Source organism: Centroberyx affinis, unplaced genomic scaffold, assembly GCF_046629955.1.
Source record: "Centroberyx affinis isolate AG114_WGS23_722 - 3 ecotype Tasmania unplaced genomic scaffold, CSIRO-AGI_Caff_v1 ptg001209l_1, whole genome shotgun sequence".
Taxonomy (NCBI): domain Eukaryota; kingdom Metazoa; phylum Chordata; class Actinopteri; order Beryciformes; family Berycidae; genus Centroberyx; species Centroberyx affinis.
This window is the reverse complement of record NW_027279727.1, coordinates 360,682-379,420: the sequence shown is the minus strand read 5'-3', so window position 1 is coordinate 379,420 and position 18,739 is coordinate 360,682. Positions and strand designations below refer to the sequence as shown.

Sequence of the window (18,739 nt, the reverse complement as noted above, 5' to 3'; positions counted from 1 at the left end):
TGTGGCACTCTGCCAGGGGGTCCGTGAAAAGTTTTCAGATTCATTCATCATTTAAATTATCATGATATAAAAAAAAGTTTTTTTGAAATGCACTTCAAATTAGCACTTTTCTCCTGATTTCCCTTTGATATTTTGTTTAGGTACAGTGTTACTTGCAGCTAATGATTGATTGTTTTATGGGTATTCTGTGTTGAGATGGTGCAAATATTTTTAATACATATCTAATATCTTTCTAATACATTTCTCTTGTGTTGTTCTTTCACATAACTAAGACTATAGAAGTATAAAAAATAGGCTACGTCAGATTATTCCAAGGGACATACATGTCAAGTCAAGTCAAGTCAATTTTTATTTATATAGCCCAAAATCACAAATCAGAATGAGGGGGTCCCCGGTATATTCTCTGTCTTGTAAGGGGTCATGGCTGAAAAACAATTGAGAACCTCTGGGTTAGACAACCACACAACAATATCTGAATCTATTTAGTATACTTTCTGTCAGTGACAACTTACTTGACAATATCTAAATTATCCTTATACGGTAAACTCAACCTCTCTGGTGCTCTAAGCAGGTAAAAACAAACACTTTTATTATGTAATATTTGGTGCCAGGTCGGGTGTGCAGCCCATCTGAATCAGTCCATTGTGATAATGCTGTCTGTGGCAGCATGACATACTCTAGCAGCAGAGAGCTCCAAATGAGCTATATCTCAATAATGAGATAGCTCGGATCAGTGATACACAAGCGCAATGGCTTCCAACAGCACGCAATCATCCTCTTAGCTGCCGTGATCCCTGCCAGGAGAATCCGCCTGTTTTTAATAGAACGCTCGAGAGGTCAGATGTATCATTGAGTAATACTAATAAAGGTGAATGAGGTATGATTTTGCCCTAAGAAGGAGGAGGAGAGGATTATCCCAGGATCCTGCCAAAATTGGTAAATAGCAGACCCAAACCGTGTGGATCAAGGTTCCTGGGATACTGTCAGAGCATAGCGAACGGTTTAGAGATGGTAAGGTAATATAATTTCCTAGGGATGAGATATGATCTATGAATAAAATTATAATGGATCATTTGATGGCTTGGGCTTTTTGAAGAGAGAAAGAATGGGTTTTAAAATGTTGACGTCTAATCAGTGTTTCTGTCTCTACAGATGAGATTTTGTAGCATGAAAACCAGTAAATATGACTTTCTTTCATTTTTAGAGAGAATACAATGCAGCTCTCTTCACCTTGGCTACACCTCGATGCAAACAGTCCCCATTTTCTGCATTTCTGCTCAGATTTAAATATCTGAATAGGCCCAGCGTTTGGCAGGCGTATGGCTGCCTGATCTCATCGTCAGAGTAAATATGTCAAGATCCAAATATAGATCCATTTGGCCATCAAATAACACACAGCGCCTGTTTGCTCAGGCAACCGTGGAAGTAAACAACACGGTAGAGCAGATATATAGTTAAGGGAAACAGGGAACCTCCTGGGAATCCAAACAGCACGGCGAGAGCGAGAAGAGGGAGAGAGAGAGAGGGAAGACACACCTCTAAATCAAACACATCGGCGTCTAACATGGCTGCGAGGTTGAGAAATGGTCCAATATGGCAGTGCTCTGTTCACCGTGTCAGCATCGCCAGACAGGCCTTCCTCAGCGTCGACACGGCAGCTGTCACTGTCTAAGGGAGTCCAGTCTATGTAGAAAGGCCCGTCATAAAAGCATTTATTCATAACTACAATATTTGGCATGTCAGTGTTTCACCCACTGCTTGAAGTGTCAACAGAATTTCTTGTTAGCAGTTGTCCTTTGTTTAATTGGAAATTGTTCAGATGTTTGCAGCATGTTGTCAGTAAAGTAGGGTCACTGGCTGATGCTGTTTGGCTTTGGATGGACAGCATTGGTGGTTCTGGTAATGAAATTAGCTCCTGGAGAGTGTCTGTTTGTCAAAGTGGAGCTGGGTTTTACCGCCTGGAAAGACAAATAGAACGCAGTTAGTGAACACACACCATAGAGACACACACTCGGTCGCTCGCACGCTCTCATTTTAGCCCGATGTTAGTTAACGCCGCGCACCGCGAGCGCCTCGAGAGTGTGACCTTTTCCATCGGGAGCTGATAGGTCCACTAATCTTCCCAAGTTTGAGCGCCCGAGCCGCCGTAGGTCCCCATTCCTGGGTCACCCAGCTAAGTGACAAGCCATAGGTTGATGGAAAATCCATAGCGTTATTGCCATACATTACTTTTATTTGATTTTTGCCTGTAGTGCGCATAATGCAATGCCGAGGTGGGGGTGCGGGCCTCCGTTTGGGTCCTGGGACCATTTGTAACCCCCACCCCCAACCCCCTCCCCATCCCGGGTGACACTGATATACGGCCTCTGCCCACCATCCATAGGCGCGACCCTTTGAGTGCTTGTGAGTGCTGTAATTCACTCGGTGCTATGGATTTTCCGTTAGAGGTCGGGCACCTCTGAACGCTCCGACAGGGCGCTCACAAACACCTCGCTGTGTCTTTGAGAGGGAATTTTAAACGAGAGCCGCGTGAGGTCACGTGACTCTGGATGGAGGGCCGCACGCGCCCACGCGGGAAGTGAATCTTAAAACCATCTTGCCACTCTAGATACCTGACCAGCGATTTGTATTAATGACGGAGCGTTTTGCATGCGAGGTAATGTTTTTGTTTCAGCACAAACCGAGGCTATTCATCACCGCCTGCATTTCCTGGAGTGTCGCCCATATTCTAATAAGCGCCGTTGACATATTCCAGCGGCAATGGGAGTCATTATCGGTATAGTGAGTGATGTGTCAGCATGAGCGGGGAAGTGCGAGCATCTGTCACACCCTGCTCTACGTACATAGAGCGCTGGAGGCACATCCCTGCTGGTAGATGAAGAGGGACCTGCGTTATGCTTGTGGAACAAGCTCGCTAAATGCCTTCTGTCTACATTAGCGAGGCACTTTGTCTTGTGTAAATACAGTAGAGTGTCACGGGGCCGAGTTAAGAAGAGTTGTAGAGGCCCGAGCTTCACGCTCGCGACGGTTTTCGTGCTCGGTTGACTAATTGTCTCAACTTAAGTCTTGTAAATATGTGGCCGCAATGGGCTTACTGTACTTCTGTTTGCGTAGCAACATCTGTTACTGATTCACTTGTGCTGCAAAATGAAGTTAACTACAGTGGGAATATGTTTTGACCCCATATCTCTCTCCCCTCTCTCTCCATTTACAGACAGTACATTCACACAAGCCTCACTTCGTGGCAGTGCACTGTCAAGAGGTGGGCGGGAAGAATTACGAGGCGTCCATGTCGCACGTGGATAGTTTTGTCAAGTAAGTATTGCGGTTCTGACACGGTTGTTTGCTCTAATTGTTTTGGCTGTAACGGTAATTGGCTGGTAATAGCCATTTTCCTGAAAAGGCAACAACACCCACTTCATGGCCTATGGAACAATTGGGAGCAGTCAGTTTTATACTGAGTGGACAACTCCCCCCACTGGTGGCATGACAGCTGTACCTCAGCATACACATAATATGAAAGATTTTTTTTTTTTTCAAGAATATGCCTTATATTGCAAGGCTTTGATTTTGTCAATCTTGTCTGATTTAAGAGTTCTTTTAATTGCATGTTGTTATGTTGACTACATTTCCTGACGTGCGTGTGTGTGTGTGTGTGTGTGTGTGTCTCCACCAGAGAGCTGTTGTCCAGTGATGCCATGAAGGAGTACAGCAGAGCCCGTGTCTACCTCGATGAGAACTACAAATCCCAGGAGCATTTCACAGTAAGTGTTGATGGACTAATGCTGCATTGAAAATGCTGTTCGCCTCAGTTTTCAGGTGGTAAATACTCGGGAGCTCTGGGTTCAGCGATGGACCCTGATTTCTCTGGCTTCCGGAATTCTGACATCATCAACAAGGAAATACCACAGAGAGGGAAGGGAATGATATTTTCATTTAACATAAGACAAATAAAATGAGTGATTTTCATCACGCAAGTCCTTTTGTGATCCCAGCTCTTGAAATGCAATGGCAGGACACAACTACTTAGTGGATCTTTAGTTTGTGGTTGACATTGTAATGTTTGTTTTTTCTTTAAAACATGAACTCCGTATCACTGACTAAGTGCATGTGTTAAGTGTGAAAAGGCTGAGAATAATTACCATAAGCAACCAAAGTCTACAGAGAACTTCAACCACATGGCATTGACGGCTTTAAATAGGTTTAAGTGCATTGCTTTGACCTGTCAAGACATGAATGTGGCATAAGCTAAGACCCACAGATGGACTATACAAACTTTAAACCATTTTGCACAGACACAGCAAACTGCATCAATCTCACACAGAAAAATAATATAGATCCTTCACTGGATCTTCTCATTGTTTGGACTGTGCAGAAAGAGGCATTCCATGGGAATAAATGAAAGAACTTGTGAAAGTGAAGGGTGAATCCCTGACAGCATGCAGTAATAGAAGATGGCCACAGGGTGGCGGCAGATATTTGGAAATATTTTTGTGGTATTTCTCACAGGCAGGTCCTGTTAAACTGTTAAACTTTTTGGGATTGCTTCCTTACTGATAACCAGAATAAATTAACATGAACAGTTTCATAGCCAAGAGTTGTTTTCATTAACCAAAGCATGATTAAAAGAAATTAATCCATAAGCACAGTTACAAAAGTAAAGAATACCACAAACACTAACATTAAAAGTTAAAATACATTTCTGAATTAGTCAATTTTTTTGCCAAAATATCCAGTCTATGTTGGAGTGTTTGATAGATCATCCAATGTAGCATAATACTTAACATATTATCCAATTTCCACTAGCAATCTGTTGTTTTACTAATACGACCATCTATAGTAAAACTGACAATGAATGAATCTAATATGGCCAGCTATGAAATTATAATTACGATAATTATAAATCACTCAACAACCCTCTTCATTCATGTGTGTGCCCAAGAGTGCCTGAATAGCTGTTACTGTATATGGCCTCTTGGTGGAGCCAAACGCTCAAACATAACACCAGTACCGGGAAGACTCAAGCCAAGTCGTCTGTAACCGTCCCTGTGCTTTGTAATGAAACATGACTTTCTTCCTTCAATTTCCCCATTTTCCAGTGCATTTTCTATTTTCTTTTGTATTAAAGTCTAGTTTTACTGCAGCAGTTTAATGCGCCATGTAGGCTACATGTGTATCAGATGATATCCTCTGCATTCCCAGGAGGTTATGTGGAGGAAAAGACTTACAGAATAACATAAATTGATGCGGACTGTGTTGCCAATTACACTGTGATAGCTGAGCTGTGTCTGTTTCTGATTCCTCTTCATGTTTTCGGAGTTATCGCCACGCTACACTGCACCTCCACAAATGCTCGTAAATCACAACACCCACTGAGTCACATTTGCTCTTTTCATAAACATATTACAAACATTGGCCTTTACAAAGTATAATTATCTGCCGTTTCATATACGCGGCGCTATTATCTCGGCATCATGAGCTGTTTATTTTATGGCGTTTGTCTATAGATTAACCTTTTTGTTGGATTTCCATTTTCATCAAATAGAGATTGCAGTTCGGGCCTCGCTTTGTGAATCAGTCGGTCGAAAGAGAAACATCTGATGCGCTTTCTATGATGTGGGTATTGAAATCCTGGCAACAGTAAATATGAATAGACTCTCCAGTCTTTCTCACACAGGGCTTGCCATTTAGCTTAGATGACATCACTCATATTTGTTTTCTCAAACTTCGATTTTTTCCCCCCCCCTGCTCCGGGGATAATTGTTTGTTGTCTGCCCCGCCTGTCAATTTTCAGATAATGTAAGTGGAAACGCCGTTCTCGGTCCTGAGCTTACACTGTGTGTGTGTGTGTGTGTGTGTGTGTGTGTGTGTGTGAGAGAGAGAGTGTGTGTCTGTGCGCGCACGTGTTTTGTTGTGTTTTGTGCGCAAGCGTGTATGTGTGTAGTTTCCTTGGGAGTAGATAAGCGAATGTTGTGGATGAGTGGGAGTAGTAGTAATGTAGTGAATGTGTATGGTAAAGACCAGGGAGATTGTTTACCTTCCTGCCTACAGTGTGTGTGTGTGTGTGTGTGTTTGATTGCTGTGTCATGGAAAGAGGGGACTGTGTGTTATGTTATATTATGTGTGTAAGTGAATGTGCGAGGTTTTGTCATTTGAGTGAAACCTCTCATGCAGCTCTAGCCAAATTAGAAGAAATGCCAAAAAGGAGAAATATTCCATCGAACACAATCAGACTATGTGATAAAACTATGTGGTAAATTTAACTTACTGTACATCCAGCTCAGGCTAAAACAACACATCCTCATTTAGGGATTTGAAAGTTTGAAGTTCTCAGACCGGGTGGGAAAACCTGCTTGCCCCTCCTCCCCTCCATGGTGTCTTTCTGTATCAGGATAACAGCTGATAACAGCCAGTGTGCATTCAGACCAGTTAAGCAAATGTGAAGTTGGAACAACGCAGTTAGAGTAGTGGAACTAGAATAGTTGTGTATTAGTTGCGAAGTACATAAAGCAATCCAGCAGATTTCCAATCAAATCTGACCCGGTGTAAAATGCAGTGAAGAGGCTGCCAGTCTTCTCGGCGATGGTCTCGTTTGTTTACAGTAATCATACCGATGCCTGGAATGGTAATGATTTCTTGACGTTAAAATGCTACAGGTAGCACCTTGAAGCCGCATCCGAGCGATGAGAAGTCCGGGTGAAGCCGGCCTTCCCTCCCCTCCCCTCCCCTCCCCTCCCCTCCCAGAGGAAGCTCGCTGCGGCGGGGGAAGAGCTTGACTGACACGTCCCCCTCCGGCTGAGCCCGGGCCTGGTGTTTTACAGCCCTGTTAAGGTATACAGCAGGTAAAATGTCAATTAGGAAGGCCCGCCCTGATAACTCAACTCCCAATCCACTTGTTCTTGGCCATTAATATTTATCGTGGGCCTGGCCCTGGAGCTGCAGCCCGTGTCATGTGGAATGATGTGCGCTAATGTCCGCTCCTATTACCGCTCCCCGACACACACTTGTGCTCTCTTGTCTGTGCAAGAAATGCCTACGAACCTGCACGCACACACACACGCACACACATAGCATTTGATTGCCTGCACACCACTGTCACACATATCCACACATACAGTGACACAGACACACACACACACACTACCTCCTCAACCCTCAGTTGTTCCAGGGCATTTTAATGGGAAATTAAAGGCATCCCTCATGTCTGTGGTCTGCAGGACAGGAATGAGAGAGGGGACAGAGGATAAATCAGGCTCTGTGGTCTGACAGGGCACCGCTGCCTCCTTTTACCCTGTGTGTGTGTGTGCGTGTGCGTGCTTGCAACTGTTTTCACCCTGAGAGTAGTATCCTGTAGTATCCCAGCAGTTTGTCCTATCCACTTTGTGTCGTGTCGACCCCGCAACAGTGCACATTGGATTAACTTCAAGGAAGCACAGCCACTTTGAAGTTCTGGTTGGGACTGGACTTTAGTCTGGTTACAGTTGTAATATCAGCTTAATTCATTTGGAATAAGAACAAACCAAATCAACAGTCTGTTAGGCTGCATGTGAACATGGTTAATGGTTCAACTTATTAATTCAATTCTTACCGGAAAACCACAAGGCCTCATCGTTTCTGAAGTGAATTAGGACTTTACAAAATGAGCTGAAATTATGACGTTGATCCTTGGGGAAAAAACAGTAAAGTAAGTAACCGGAAGTGAAGCCCAGCCTCTAGAACAACCCCATCCAGTTCAAGCAATTGCTGTCAACTAAAGAATAAACAATAAACAATTCATAAACAAGTCATATGGGTGAAGATGTGACTGAGAGTGTGGCATCCTGACAGGAGATGGACTTGTGCATTACTTAGAGACTGTTCCATCAAAAGAGAGGTTGCAGGTTAGATCCCAGCAGCCACACATGTCCTGTTGAAGAGTCCTTGAGCAAAACACAGAAACCGTACCAACTCACTCACCGCAAGTCACTCTGGTTAAGAGTCCTCCCTAAGCTGCCTTGTGATCTCAGGTTGGTAGTCCAGCCTTGTCAGTAGCTGCCAGCAGCACCTCAGTCCACTCCGGAGGTGAGGCCTTAATTCTCCTCCGGCAGTACGCTGTAATGCAATCATCGGTTCTGCTCTGCTCTGCTCTGCTCTGCTCTGCTCGCCCAGGAATTTATGAACACTTAGTGTCCCTCTGCGCTGACAGGGCCTCAGCGCAAGTGTGTTTGCGGTATTGCCCAGAAATGCGCGTCACTCGCATTTATATCCCCCCCCCTTTTTAACTGCGTCCCATATCGCTCCCCCCGTTCCCCTTTTAATGGTGAGACAAAACCGGGTTACATATAGCGATTATATACAGCGAGAGACAGAGAGAAAAGGAGATTCAGAGAAAGTGGGGTCATAGACGCGGGGTCTAGTGTGCGCAGTATGTTGGTTTTACACACAGAGGTTAACTAGCAGGACCAGCTCCCCCCTCCCCCCTCCACCCCCCGTCCCACCTCCCGCCCTCCCGCCCAGTGTTTCAACAGACTGCGCTTGGCACATAAGCAGGTTAAAATATTGCAAACTAAATCTAACAGAGCTCTTATTTCAATATGGTGAGAAGTACGGCGCAGACTGAGGCCATTTGAATGGAGTAGATGTCAGCCCGGTAATATCGCCGGGCCATAACTCTCCGCGGCCATCACTCATGCACTCGGGGCATACACATAAGTGCACACACACACACTTAGCGACACCAGCACACAAATACACACAGGCACACTCACACACACACACACACACACACACACACACTCAGGACATGTGTTGAGCGACAATCAATGAATCTGCCATCAGATGTGAGTTATGAGGGAGAGAGAGCAGGCGTTGCCTCTGTGAAAATATTTTGGCTGAAAATGTATATATAATTAATGGATTGTGTAAAGAGGTGGAGAAATTGATGCATTTATTACAAGGAGCCCAATCTGGCCAACGGAGCCTTTTGGCCCTCCTGGCTCATCATCGCACTGGACGTGGGCCTGAGTCTCTCACATACACACACACAGGCAGATGTCCACATACACACATGCCCACATACACACCATGCTTCCCTCTCATAAACAGTGCTCTGATAAAGTGTCTGTGAGTGTGTGTGTGTGTGTGTGTTGGGATTTGTTTAGTGGCGGGCAGTAGGGTCTGGCCGGGGAGTAAATCAGTTGTGTCTTAGAGTTGGAGAGGGGGGGTGCTGTTGTCATGGGGTGTTGTTGCGGTGTGTGTGTGTGTGTTGGGGTGGGGGAGGGGGATGGGGTTGGAGGGGGGGGGGGGTCTCCAGCCACAGATAATGATGTGATTCCAGCATGAGGCGGGCCGGGCGCACCTCGCCACCGTCCATTATGATGTGCGGCCCCCAGCCACCGAGGGGGCAGAGTGAAGGTGAGCCTGTCATATCGATCTTTTTAGCGCTAAAATATGAGCCACTTTACTCTGCTCCCCGGCGCAGTGATGTGAAAAATAATAACTCGGACCCAAATTAAAAATATTGATCGCTCAGGAGGTGTTGAGAGCAAATAAACACCCTCTGAAGGATTTTTATCCCCCCCCCCCCCCCCCAACCCACCCACCGCCTACCCCCACCCTCTCCTTTTCCTGTCCCTCCCCGCCCAGTGAAAGGGCTGGGTCAGCTGGACTGTAAAAAAAAATATCAGGCCGTCTCTTTTTTTTTTTTTGCTCAGTAGTCTTCGTGTGCCTGAGTATCATAACAACCCCCCTACCAGGCTCTCCGCGCTCTTTATTGTTCCCAGACGCAAATGAACAAGCCAGGAAGTCGCCCCCCCCCCCATCTCATCATCCACTCTAGCGCTGATTGATCGGGTCTTGACTCCATAATCTGGCATTAGCTCCGCTCCCATTCAGGTACCCCTCCAGTCATAATTTTTTGCACATCTGAGCTTGACTTTTTTATTTCCCCCGCCGTAACAGATGAGCTGACACGGGGCCATCAAACGGGTGGGAAAACAATTGCCACAAGGTTAATTTTATTGCCTGCTCCATGCATTTGTGAGCAGGCGGGAGGTGTCCTCTGCCCGGGTCCTGATGAATGGCCGCGCCGCGCGGGCAGGAATGAAAATGAGAGGGGAGAGGCCAGGCACGGGGGGGAGCCGGAGTCCCGCCGCCCCACCTGAAATCTAAATTGAAATTCTCTGACACGCTCAAAATTGGTATTCTGATATATACAGTGGGGGAAATAAGTATTTGGCAGCTTAAAAATTTGCAAGTTCACCCATTTAAAAAAATGAGAGAGGTTTGTAATTTTCATCATAGGTACACATCAAGTGTGAGAGACAGAATGTGAAAAAAAATACCAGGAAATCACATTGTATGATTTTTAAACAATTTATTTGTGAAAATGGGGGGGAAAGAAGTATTTGGCAGCTAGAAAACAAACAACTCTTTTGTCCTTCACAGACCAGTCACTTGCTCTTTAAGAAGTTATTCTGGCCTCCGCTCGTTAACAGTATGAATGGCACCTGTCTGAACTGATTAGAGGCATAAGAGACACCTGACACACCTTTAAACAGCCAGGCTCCAGTCTTCACCATGACCAAGACCAGAGAGCTTCCCAAAGACACCAGGGACAAAATTGTACAACTTCACAAAGCTGGGATGAGTCAAACTGACATTAGTAAACAACTTTGTGAAAAAAGATCAACAGTTGGATGCATTATTCGAAAATGGAAGAGGTATAACATCACTGAAAATCTCCCTCGGAGTGGAGCTCCATCCAATATCTCACCTCGTGGGGTTCAAATGATCCTGAGAACAGTGAGTAATCAGCCCAGAACTACACGGCAGGAACTGGTAAATGATTTGAAGACAGCTGGGACCACCGTCACAAAGAGGACAATAACTAACACACTACGTCGTCATCAGGTGAAATCCTGCATTGCCCGCAAGGTTCCCCTACTAAACAAAAATCATGTTAAGGCCCGTCTGAAATTTGCTAAAACACATTTGGATGATACAGAGGAGGATTGGGAGAATGTGATGTGGTCAGATGAGACCAAAATTGAACTTTTTGGCTTAAACACCACTCGCCGGGTGTGGAGGAAGAAGAATGCTGAGTTGCATCCCAAGAACACCATACCTACTGTGAAACATGGGGGTGGAAACATCTTGTTTTGGGGATGCTTTTCTGCAAAAGGGACAGGCAGACTGGTCCGTATCAATGGCAAGATGAATGGGGCCATGTATTGTGACATTTTGGACAAAAACCTCCTTCCCTCAGTCAGAGAATTAAAGATGAGACGTGGCTGGGTCTTCCAGCATGATAACGATCCAAAGCACACAGCCAAGAAAACCAAAGAGTGGCTCCGTAAAAGGCATATCAAGGTTCTGGAGTGGCCTAGCCAGTCTCCAGACCTCAACCCAATAGAAAACCTATGGAGAGAGTTGAAACTCCGTGTTGCCAAGCGACAGGCCTCAAACATTAGAGCTCTAGAGAAGATCTGTGTAGAGGAGTGGGCCAAAATACCAACTAAACTGTGTGTAGACCTCGTCAAGAGCTACAGGAACCGTTTGACCTCTGTCATTGCAAGCAAAGGCTACATTACAAAGTATTAAAATTAACTTTTGCTGGCTGCCAAATACTTCTTTCCCCCCCATTTTCACAAATAAATTGTTTAAAAATCATACAATGTGATTTCCTGGTATTTTTTTTCACATTCTGTCTCTCACACTTGATGTGTACCTATGATGAAAATTACAAACCTCTCTCATTTTTTTAAATGGGTGAACTTGCAAATTTTTAAGCTGCCAAATACTTATTTCCCCCACTGTAAGTGAGGTGATGTTCCATTTAGTTTGATGATGAAAGCCGTCATGTGTCCCAGTCAATTGCATTTTACGACACCCACTCTCCCTCATACATCTGGAGGAGGTTAATATCCGCACATCCTAAACGGCGGATGTCAGATTGTCCCGAGCCCGTACGAAAATAAACTACTTAGTGTATCTAAATGCTGTCGTAATACTTGGCTGTCCCGGCCGCGCCGCTATTGATTGTCCACAAGGACGTTTGTTCTGTTTTTGGGGCCAAGGCTGAATGAATAGTTATTTGATGGAGCGGGGGGGGGGGGCCAGAGCGGCGTCTGCGTCTCGGTGCTGCGTCAGTAGGGATGAGAGCCAGGCCGGCGTTGGGGGGTGGGCGGGGGTGGGGGGGGGATCACATGCCGCCTGTTGACATCAGTGAGGGGGCACTGACGCCGGAGCCGGAGCTGGCGATATCTCCGGTTCTCCACTTGAGCCGGGCCCTCCTGGTGAAAGCTCATCTGTGTCTGCTGGCGTCAGGCCCTCACTGTGTGTGTGTGGGTGGGTGTGTGTGTGTGCGTGCGTGCGTGCATGCATGTCTATGTAGCATTACTGATATAGGGCTAGTGCTAGCCAGAGCTCTGTCCATACATATCGATTCCCCCTCTCTCTCTCTCTGGCTATAGCCGCTTCATTTGCATGGCCCAGCTGACCCAGGCAGTCACTGGCCATTATATTCCCATTAGCTAATCTCTCAGCTTTGATTTCCATAATCCTCCACCTATTGAGAGCCCTCACAGCTCTCACAGCCCCACGCTCCCTGGAGAAAATAGATACCCCCCCCCACCACCACCACCACCACCACCACCCCACTCCACCCACATCCTACTCTCCAAAAATCTGCACAGCAACATACAACATACAGTAGGACCAGTGAGTGACAGATCCTCTGTGCGTGGTAGTGTGTGTGTGTTCAGATTAGTGCGGGTGATATGTGTGTTGGGGTGTCAGGGGAGGCATTGTTAAATGGCTCCTGGCGTCTCTTTAAAGGACCCTTTATTAACATGAGTGTCGGGGCACAGCTTATCTGTCTATGCAACAGATTAAGCCCTGAAGAACATGATCATATTTCAGCTGCCTCTCAGCCCGCTCTCAGTGCACGCAGGCCATCCGGGTGCTTATGCCTGTTAGCTTTACAAACTTATTAATTAATTAGCATTTTACATTCTGTTGAGAGCTGGGACGACCGAATATGTAAAAGTCGTCACGGCCAGTATTTTGACTGGCCAACAGCAATACAAAATAGTTGTTTAGATTTGGATTGACAATGTTAAGAAATGGCTTGGATGGGAATCTGAGCTGGGGGTGAGAGTAGATCCAAACAGGCGTTGTTTAGGTTCAGTGTCTGTTTGACTTAGTAGAAGGAATTTTAATTAGGATTTTAGTCCTTTTTTCTCCCTTATTTAGCTAAGTGTGTCTTATCATATAGGCCCGAAAAATATTGGTATCTTACAAAAAAGTGTTTTTGTTTTTTTGCATCAGGGTTTCACACCGTTAATTGTGCCTTGGTTATTGTTTGGAAGATGGACTCACTTCTAATGAGTTTTTTTACTTTTAATTTTCATCATGCTTTCCCTGATCAATTTAAAATGGGGTTCTATAATTTACACAGTCACCTCTCTATTACTAGTTTTGGCATCACCAGGGTTTGCATAGAAGCAAAATTAAATGACTGCCATTCTTTGAAAAGGGTGTTTGATGGGTGCTAATGCTAGCCTTGATAGCCAACAGGATACAGTGATATGGATTTGCTATCTGTAGCCAACAAGCTCGCCTCCCAAACCTCCATCCCAGGAGCATCCCGCTCCTCCTCTCCTGGAAGAAACGTCCAGTGTGCCAGGTCAAATTGATCTCCGTCGCCCTCCGTAGAGTTCTCCTGGAGCGACGCTTCCCACTGATCGCAGAGGAGCTCTCGTACCCCCCACCCGCACTGCACCCTCGACCCCCCCTCCTCTCCAAACGAGCTGATAATTAATATGGCCTGGCTCCACAAACAGTAGTCAACAGACGCCATGATGGATCGGACAGCCTGGACGCGAACCAATACGACGTGGCGGTTTCTGTCCTCCTCCTCCCCTCTCTGGCCGTCTGGAAGGCCCCCGGGTGTCCATTACTCCGCATAATCAGGCATGCAGAGCAGCACCCACCGTGCTAATTAAATACCCACAGGTTGCCCTTGTTTTTCAGCAGGGATGCTTTCTATCTGTTCACTATTGGCATGTATTTAATAATTCATGGAGCTGCGTCACTGAGGACAGCGCTTGGTTTCGGGCCGCACTGAACAGCATTGCAGACTTTAAGCAGCCTGTAATGAATCGGATAGATGTCAAAGGTTTGTACTGCAGAGTGTTCACTATTTTTTGTGAAAATGTTTCTATTTTGTATCAAACCTACACCTTACATCCTACAAGTAAAGCAGACAATGCTTATAATTAGTATTTAGGTGATTCTTATCATGCATTTGAACAATTGTTGGACAGTTACTGTGCAGATGCCAAATTTCTGCAGCTCAAAAAAGGGATTCAGGCGATTTCCTCAAACAACGGCGACAACAGCATCACAGAATTATTCCATCCCGCGACGGCCGTCCGCTTTTTGCCTGATGAGCTGAACAGCGACAGGCAGGCCACATCCATGACTGATCTATACGACCGTGCTAATGGCTTCCTTTTAATCACCACACTTCCTCTTGTTCTGTCAACACGTGACTCGTTAGCCGCTAATTGTGAGATATGGGCATTTCCCGTGCAGCGGGGGGGGGGAATTCTGTTAGCTGCTCCGCTACACGGGCCGTGGGGCTTCACAACACGGACAGCTAGTCACTAGTGACGGTTTGTGTTAGTGTTACGTGTGGCGCTGTCATTCAGAATAGGTGTGTGTGTTGTAGTGAGAGACAAGAGAAAGGGGGGTAGAAGTTCGACTGTGGGTCTGATTCTTAATGATATTAGGCACTGTCTAGGCGAGGGAGCGGTTGCAGTGGGAGTGTGTTTGTCGGGGGCCTGGTGCGGCCCCTAACCAGAGTGATTGGGTGTAATTGGTGAATCTGGGCTATGGGGAGTGTAGGGTCGCTGGCCATGGGGCTGTGAGCCCGTCTTAATAAGAGCCAACAATGTGATCATTTCATTTCCCTTTCACTTACACACCACCTCGCCTCACATGAGGAAGGGAACCCAGCAGCGCCACATACCCTCCACGCACGGAGGCAAGGTTAACGCCGGAGCCCATCTATTTCACTCTAACCATCACAATGACTCTAAATAGCCTTTCAAAAGCGGAGAGAGGAGGGAGACAAAAATAATCGAATCACGCAATTACTGCTGGGCTTCATTCTATAGTTAAGTGCATTTTTATTGTGTAACTTTTCTCTTTTCTCCCCCCCCCCCCCCCCCCCTACCCTTCCACCCCCCCCCTCTATTTTTCCTGCCTCCCTCAGCAAGCGTTCCCTCCCTGCCACTTCTCATCTAATATGGCCATAATTGGGTTTGGTTCTACAAATCACATTTCAGCAATTGGGTTATCCTCCTCTGAAATTGGAGAGGTCCCCTGGCTGGCATGGGTGGAGAGTTAATCTGCTTTTGTTAAGCCCTCCTCAGTGGCCGCGGCGGCAACATTGGGCCGCGCCGGTTAAAGCGTTTGCCTGTCACTGTGGACACGCTCGTAATTTACCCCCCCCCCCCCACCACCACCACTGCCTAACCCCACCACCACCACCACCACCCCTTTTCCTCCCCCCAATACACACACACACACACACATGCACACACGCCCGCCACCCTCTGCTTCCCCTCGTGCAAATAATGACATTTGAATCGAGCATTAACAGGCTTAATTACTTTAAAATTGTCATTTTAATTTACACTGATATAGTATTGATCACACAAGCAGAGATTAACTCAGTGGAGCGGTTGATGTGGAATTAAACAGGGCCGGGTCCTCCTGGGGCCCGCCTGGCCTGTCCTGCCGCAGCCAGAAGAGGAATGACATCCTCCCCCTAATGAACTGGCAGCATGCGCAGACATGAATTTCAGGCCCCGCTGGAGAAGGAGGGAAATAATGGGGTTTGGGGAGCCATGGCGGGTTATTCATTCACTGCCATGCACCAATTCTCCTGTGATTCATCCCCGGGCCCCCGGACCCCCGCTGCCTGTTTGCCTGCCACATTCCGCCCGCCTGACCTTTCTCCCGCCTAAGTGTATATATATATCCCCTCCGTCCGCCGGGAGCGCCTCGCCCCACGCCAGGTACCACGTACAGAGGGAGGAGGGGGGGGGTACGGGGGAGGGAGAGGGAGCAGGGGTGAGCCACCTACAGGGAGCCATCAGCCTCTAATCCAAACATCCCCCCCGACGGTGGAAGTGCCAGTCCGTGATTCTCCCTCTCATCCCGGCTCACCAGCCTGTCGGAAGAAGAGGACACTTTCCCGGGGAATTGATCTCCTCGCCCGGGCCCGGCGTCACGTACAGCTGGTTAATATCAGGGGGGAAAATCGTTAGCTTAAATCCAAGCAATTTCTTTCCGCGTTGAAGAAAGCCTGAGGTTCCTCTGGTAACTGGTGCGTTGTGGAGTAATTACAGCAGTAGAAACAACCTCTTGACACCTGTCTCCAATGAACAAACTCAAACAATCACACTCCACACACAAGTGCCTTTAATGACTGGCTTTGAGCAAGGGGGCTGATAAGAATTAAACTAGAGCTGTCTGTAACTACAGGAAGGAGGCATATTCTGTTTCATTTGTTGTCCCAGAAATTCAACATTTTAACTGAAAATGAATTTATCACACTACGGTTCTTTTCTAGGTAGAAGATGCTTTGTCACTTCTGTGTCTTCTACACTATGTGATGCATAGCTCTGTAATAACAATGTAATTGTTATCTAATGAATATAATTTATTGCCCAATTATATCAAATGCTGGCTCATGGTTAGGACTGTGAAGGTTTCCTCACTGTGGGAAGGGAGCAACATTTGTTGTTATCCCTGAAATGTGGCATATTGCTTCATCTAAATTGACTGGTTCTCCATTGTCATTTGGTTCAAAGCCAAAATGTGTCCAAATTAGAATGTAACAATTCTAAACTGCAAAAAAATATCTATCTTAACAAGTCATTTAGTCTAGTGTTGAATCTTAAAAATCTGCCTATGGAGTGAAATAATTTTGCTAATGCAGTTTCATTTTCACAACTGACAGTATCTTGAAATAAGCTGGTTCTCTCCACTAGTGTCAAGATGGTGCCACATGATTCAAGGAAGTTCTTGTTTTACATTGGACACAAATGAAATTCTCACCCTTGTTGGCAGATTTGTTTCACATGCTTGTAAGAAAAATAAGATTTTATGACTCAGACTAAATGACTTGTTAATATGTTTTTGCAAGTAAACAAGTAAAGATAACCATTTAGATCCCCACGAATGGCACAAACAGATGTGTCTAGGTGTATCTATGTCTGCTTTGGCTATGCGCAAATCTTTGGGGAAAAACTGTTTTTCAAATAACTCAAAATGGTAAATGGTAGGGACATACTTTGAAGGTCCTAGTAGCGAATTCTTAAAGCAAGGCTAGCTGGATATGTGCTCCAAACTTCATGTCAATTGAATTAACGGCTTGAGAGAGATGGCTTGTTAAAATCTTTTATTTTGACCCCCTTGGACCAATCAAGATATTTTTTTAAATGGCGGCCATATGCATAGTTACAACGGCCATACTCCCAAGTAACATTGGACTAGACAGACAGATGGACGAATGGACAGATAAACAAACAGATGAGGCTATAGTAGACGACCCACAGCAGCGGTAATGTGGTTGTTGTTGCAGCACCACTCGCAGCCCATGTTGTATGTTCTCCCCCTCCCCTCTCTCACCTCTCCTGTTGCTCTCCACTGTATGCTGTCAAAAAATGCAAAAAATATTTTAATAAGGCCAACATTTTCAAAGTCTTGATCTTTAGAAATGATTTATGGAAATAGGAATATATCATGAGATCAGAAAGTGGTGGCTTTGTGGCAAAGTCAAACCAGGACTCAAGTCCAATGCTTGTCCTTGAGCAAGTTGCCACCACGAAAGCTTCCTAAAACAGCCCAAAGGTCCCGGTGCAGATTGAAAAAGGGGGGCGGTGGGTTTGTGAGAGCCTCATTTCATTGCATTACCTACACCCGGATGTCGCGGGGTGGAAGCCATCCTGACGATGAAGGCTAACAAAACAACAGCTTTCTCCCCCTTGGCTGGCAACTCCCTGTGACGGATATCAAGATGTCTCCAATACACATAATGGACTTGGCAAGGCCCGGGGTGGCTGGGCTTAGGCCTTCTACTCCACTCTGTCATCCAATCACCTTATTCTAATGCTCTTGCATTGTTTAGTCAACCAGCCGTCCATTTACATCAACCCATAACCACACAGCCACACCGCACAAGCACTTAATAGAATTAGCAGGTATTGTGCAGCACATTTTAAACACATAGGCCTACTTACTGACCGCACTCACTCACTCCACCTCCCCCCCTTGGCCCATGATCCCTCGCTGCATATGGGCTAGCTGTCAGAATAATGGCATCACAAGCTCTCCACGCGGTGCCTGTCTTCCCTCTTTGACTATCACAACTCTGTGCTCTTCCCCCCTGTGGACAGTCTCGTTCAGATCTTTAAATGTATAGTCAATTCTGTTGTCAAGTTCATGTTATGTACCACATATTAATAGCCCATAAAGCATATTTGTTCCTCTTTTTCTCCGGGGCTTCATTAGGAACAAGGACTGCATCTGCAGCTCTCGGCTGAAACAGCCTGTTAATTCATAACGCTCACAATTTCCTAATCTGATTTTGCGAATGTTTTGCCTCTCTGTTTGTCTAGCCAGCATATAAATAGACAAACAAAAATGAAACAGCCACATGGTCGGGAATTTGCAGTCATATGCC

General features: G+C 46.0%; 1 protein-coding gene across 2 annotated transcripts in view; it reads left to right on the top strand.

Moving 5' to 3' along the window:
- The window catches only part of LOC139648481 (inositol polyphosphate-5-phosphatase A), a 132,522-nt gene that overhangs the window by 42,725 nt on the left and 71,058 nt on the right, over window positions 1–18,739 (top strand). For both annotated transcript variants that reach the window (XM_071524618.1, XM_071524619.1), the window contains exons 3-4: window positions 3,215–3,315; window positions 3,677–3,764. In XM_071524618.1, coding sequence (XP_071380719.1) covers window positions 3,215–3,315; window positions 3,677–3,764 — 189 coding nt within the window. The remainder of the gene's footprint in view (window positions 1–3,214; window positions 3,316–3,676; window positions 3,765–18,739) is intronic.